At 35.2% G+C, this 4,854-nt stretch overlaps 1 protein-coding gene across 7 annotated transcripts; it reads left to right on the forward strand.

The window, feature by feature from the left end:
* The first annotated feature begins 2,089 nt into the window (after nt 1-2,089).
* On the forward strand, nt 2,090-4,470 carry LOC113281550 (ATP-dependent DNA helicase PIF1-like). Of its 7 annotated transcripts, none has more exons than XM_026530336.1 (4): nt 2,090-2,271; nt 2,441-2,514; nt 2,676-3,124; nt 3,212-4,470. In XM_026530336.1, the coding sequence occupies exons 3-4, from the start codon at nt 2,824-2,826 to the stop codon at nt 4,384-4,386; spliced, it is 1,476 nt and encodes a 491-aa protein (XP_026386121.1). In that variant the 5' UTR covers nt 2,090-2,271; nt 2,441-2,514; nt 2,676-2,823; the 3' UTR covers nt 4,387-4,470. The 7 variants fall into 7 exon arrangements, with proteins under 7 accessions (XP_026386121.1, XP_026386120.1, XP_026386117.1 ...); XM_026530335.1 differs by having other exon boundaries at nt 2,093-2,271; nt 2,676-2,730; nt 2,862-4,470; XM_026530334.1 differs by having other exon boundaries at nt 2,094-2,271; nt 2,676-2,730; nt 2,835-4,470.
* The last annotated feature ends 384 nt before the right edge of the window (nt 4,471-4,854 follow it).

The following is a 4,854-nucleotide window of genomic DNA, read 5'->3' on the forward strand; positions in this document are numbered from 1 at the left end:
TCCTTCTTTTGCTCATAACGACTCTATGGCACCTAATAAACTCAAAAGCAAACATAAGATACATAATTTACAAGAAAAGTCGCAAAGAAAGTATAAACAATAGATATAAAATTAGGTGTTTTAGACACCTATCAAATTCCCCCACATTTAGACTTTGTTAGTCCTCGAGCAAATCAAACAAAATAATTCTAAAACATACATACAACTCCTTGTCGTCGAGGGTACGGTCACACTTAGCACGTATAACAAGTCTTTAAACCCCTAGGTGTCCCTAGTGGACGAGTTTTAGTCTCGTAAAGGTTTACAAGAGGCATATCTACAAAACCTGTATTTCTAACTCCAGCCACCTGTGACAATTTAAGAATGACACTAAATATTTTTATAATTGGCATATTATCAATAATTACAAGAGGAAGTACCCACTTTCAAATCCAATTCATAAATTAGTGATATAGCTTCATTTGGAAAGTTGAACACAACCACAATACTCGGAATCTAATCAACCACAATCACATGAAAAGATTAAGAAGATGGATATAGAAAGTAGATGGTGGCAGACTGTTGACTAAGGTGAACGGCGTTTCCCATATCTGTCTGAAGGTCCCTGCCAAAACAAACCTAAAAATCCTATTGGATTGAGCTACTGGTATGAATACTAATATCAACACGACTGACATATACAAGGGAACCAGCGGTCGACAAACTTAATTCTAGATCATTTCACTGACATATACAAGGGAATCAGTGATCGATTTTATTCAACACAATAATAATATTTTTTTTCTTCTTTTTTTTCCCCAACTCGACAACATGATTGGATCTTTTGGATCCAAGCGCATGATTCTTGTCAGCAGATTACATGGTAATTCCCATGGATCCTGCATTCCACGCTTGTTTAGGCGACGGAGACAGGGAGAACACACACATATTGTTATCCAAGTGTCAATCTTTTATTTATTTATTTGTATATATATATATATATATATATATATATATATATATATATGTACACTGTTTGGTCAAATTGGTCTGGTCTGGTCTGGTCTTTTTTTTTTTTTTTATATAGTAACCCAATCACTCTATTTTATCCTAGCATGATAACAATTTGACGCTGGTACCCCACCAAATCACTTAGAGAAACAATAAATAAATACGGAAAAATAAAAATAGAACGTGATATGGTAAAGACTACGAGATGTGGTGACAACTATTATGTTATTTGTTTTTATATTTTATTTATTTTAATATGAATAGACTCTACTAATGGGTTCCTCAACTCCTACAACCACGATGTTTCCATTAGTGTAAGGCACAAGTTTCTAGACTTAGGAGTTTATCATCTTTTTTTTTTCTTTTTTTAGTTTTTCTACTTTTTTTTTTTATTATAAACACAAGGGAAAACTAACAAGGCTAAAAACTCTATATGAGAACACTCCCCCACACTTAAACTTTACATTGTCCTCAATGTAAAATTTAGTCATTCAAAGTAAAGTTCAAGATGGGAAATTCATAACATGATATATATACACAATAAGAAAATAAAATGCATAATAAAAACTGATACTCCAACTCATAGCTATTTCTGAATAATATAGGATAAACACTAAACAAGCTATTTAGTTGGCATCTAATCCAAACTCAGCCAACATATACCTCATCGTCAAGAAAAATTCCATCTACCACTAGTCCAAAACGCAAAAATTAGGACAGACCGAATCTATCATAAACGGCGGTTATAGTACAAATTTGGTCTGTCCTAAAATGCGTCATATTTTCTGTGTACTATTTCTTAAAGGACAGGCGGTTTTAGTCAAATATTTGGTACAGGTTTTGCTTGTCCTAAAACAACTACAGGCTTAATTTGTTGAAAATGCATGATTTCATACATTAATATAATAATTTAAAATAATTATGGTCGTCCTTTAAATCAAATCAAACGAGATGATAAGTGAAACTCAAATCTTCATTTTCATTCATTCTGACCTACCAAAAACTGATGTGGACAATTGTTAGTAGATTATTAGGAAATACTGCTCTCTCATTAATTCTGACAATTTATCACTCCTAAATTACGGCTCCCAGTCAGCCCATTTCCCCTTAACACCACGTTTACTGTGTAACTGAAGAGCAAAAAAAAAAAAAAAACAAAAAAATCCTAAACCTCGGAATTTCAGAACTGATCATCTTCACAACCCTGTTCTCCATTCTCACAACCCTACTCATTGTTCTCCATTCTCACAGCCCTGCTTCAAGAATCAACCCTGGAAACAGGTTTGTCAGCTCCACATCACCATGATTAGAAATCTGTGAATCCATCATCCTAATTTTTTTCTTTCAAACTCTCACGAATTTCAACTTATATTTTTTTTTCAATCTCTCACGAATTTAGGCTAGAGAACTACGGATTCTGCATGAATTGATTATCAATTTTGTACCCCAGGTCCGGTGGAACAACCTGAGTAATTTGGTTTCTATTATTCTGAGACTTCAACAATCAGCAATCACCGGAAACAGGTTTGTAAGCTCTCCCATCACCGTGATTAAAACATTAATATGGATATCTATGAATCAGATGCCTTTAGTTTGAGAACTTATTAATTTAAATTAGGTTCAGTTTGCTAGCTATTACTGTCTTTTGGTACTGAAGGAATTTCTTTGTATTATCTTAAAATCAGGGGTATCAACAAAGAGATACTCTTTGTTAGCTAGCGAATGAACTTTTAATTTGAGGTAAGCATATGATTTGGTTAAATTGCTTTTGTGTTTACTCTTTGAAGAAATGGTAGGACACTTAAGCAATTCGAGGACATTCCATTTCCTGATATGTCCAGCAGAGATGATTATGGAAATACATTACTCAGGGAAGAACTCAGTTACAGTACCAGAGAAATGAAGAATGAGTTTGAAGGTTTAAGAAGAAACCTAAATGAAGAACATACAAGGGTCTTTGAAGCTGTTATGCGATCGGTTGAGGATAGCAAAGGCGGGTTGTTCTTTGTGTATGGCAGTGGTGGTACTGGGAAAACGTATTTGTGGAGGACGATTATCACCGCTCTGCGTGCACAGTCCAAAATCGTGTTGGCGGTGGCGTCTTCAGGGATAGCATCCCTTTTGCTACCAGGAGGTCGAACAGCACACTCACAATTCAAAATCCCATTTAAATTATACGACAACTCAACTTGCACTGTTAACAAGAAGTCTGATTTGGCAGAACTGATATGTAAAGCAGACCTGATCATTTGGGATGAGGCACCGATGATCAACAAACATGCACTTGAAGCTCTTGAAAGAACTGTGACCGATATAATGACAAAAGACGATACAGTTTCACCGAAACCAATATTTGGCGGGAAGACTCTTTTGCTCGGCGGTGATTTTAGACAGATTCTGCCAGTAATTCAAAAAGGCTCAAGGGAGATGATTGTTGACTCTTCTATCAGTAGATCAAAATTATGGAAACATTTCAAGATATTCAAATTATCTACAAACATGCGGCTAATGAATGCAGATTCAGATGACGCACAACAACAGGAAATAGCAGATTTTGGCAAGTGGGTGTTAGACGTCGGAGATGGAAAAATCCCAATCTCGGAAACTAAAGATGACAGTACTTGGATACAAATCCCAGATGATTTATTGGTTAAATGTGATAATGGCGATTACATCAACACCATTGTCGAAAGCACATATCCGTCTTTGCTTGAAAGGTACGTAGATTACCGGTCCCTAGAAGAACGTTGCATCTTAGCACCAACGAATGAAAGTGCAGACCAGATAAATGAACATATGATCTCATTGATTCCTGGGGAAGATCATGTTTTTCGTAGTGCAGACTCTATAAGTCCGGAGACATCAGATTTTCAGAGTAAGGAAGTTTTTTATACAAATGAATTTTTAAATTCACTGACATTTTCAGGATTTCCTAACCATGAGATATATCTCAAAGTCGGAATTCCAATAATGCTTCTACGGAATCTAAAGCAAAGTGAAGGCCTCTGCAATGGAACAAGGCTTATTGTCACACAAATAGCCGGAAAGGTTATTCAGGCAGAAATACTAACTGGAAAGGGAAGAGGAAAACGTGTTTTTATACATAGAGTAGTTCTTGAACCTTCAAATACAGGACTGCCTATCATTCTTAGGAGACGCCAATTCCCCATAAAGGTATGCTTTGCGATGACGATAAACAAGAGCCAGTGCCAAAGTCTTCCAATTGTTGGTATATATTTGGAAAAGCCAGTTTTCTCACATGGGCAGTTGTATGTAGCGGTTTCAAGAACAACAAGCCGGCAAGGTCTGAAAATACTCATCAAGAGAGGCGAAGACGACCCAGAAGGTTACACACAGAACATCGTGTATAAAGAAATTTTCAGCAACTTGAGCTGAATGTATCAGTTACATTATTTTTCGATACAAAAACAAATTTGTTTGAACCATCAATGTGTTGTCTACTTTTGTTAATCTTAACTTCTATGCTTATTCCTTAAGTTTAAATTTACTGGCCGTAGTTTTGAAATTTTTTTTGTAATATGACTACCACAATGTATAGTCATGTTAATCATATCAGTAAGTGCAGAAAAAAAGATAGATAAAAGTGGGAAATAATCAGATAAAATTTTAGATGCAAACTATAGCTGACTAAAAAAAAAAACAAGTAGGATCAATTTTCCTTATTGTTAATGAGGTCTCGAGTTCTATAAAAATTACATTTGGAGCATATGAACACAGCTTTAAAAGAGATCGATGCAAAATTCTTTGCTGGAAATTTTTTTGCCTCAAGTTTCCAATTGCAATTTCTAATACAGAAATAACCAAGGAGAACATTGTGTTACTTCGTTGGTAGTCATATTAGCA

This window comes from Papaver somniferum, chromosome 5, assembly GCF_003573695.1.
Source record: "Papaver somniferum cultivar HN1 chromosome 5, ASM357369v1, whole genome shotgun sequence".
Taxonomy (NCBI): Eukaryota; Viridiplantae; Streptophyta; class Magnoliopsida; order Ranunculales; family Papaveraceae; genus Papaver; species Papaver somniferum.

Excerpts from the sequence above, each read along its gene's own strand:
- LOC113281550 (XM_026530332.1), top strand. The coding sequence starts at position 2,824 with ATGTCCAGCAGAGATGATTATGGAAATACATTACTCAGGGAAGAACTC.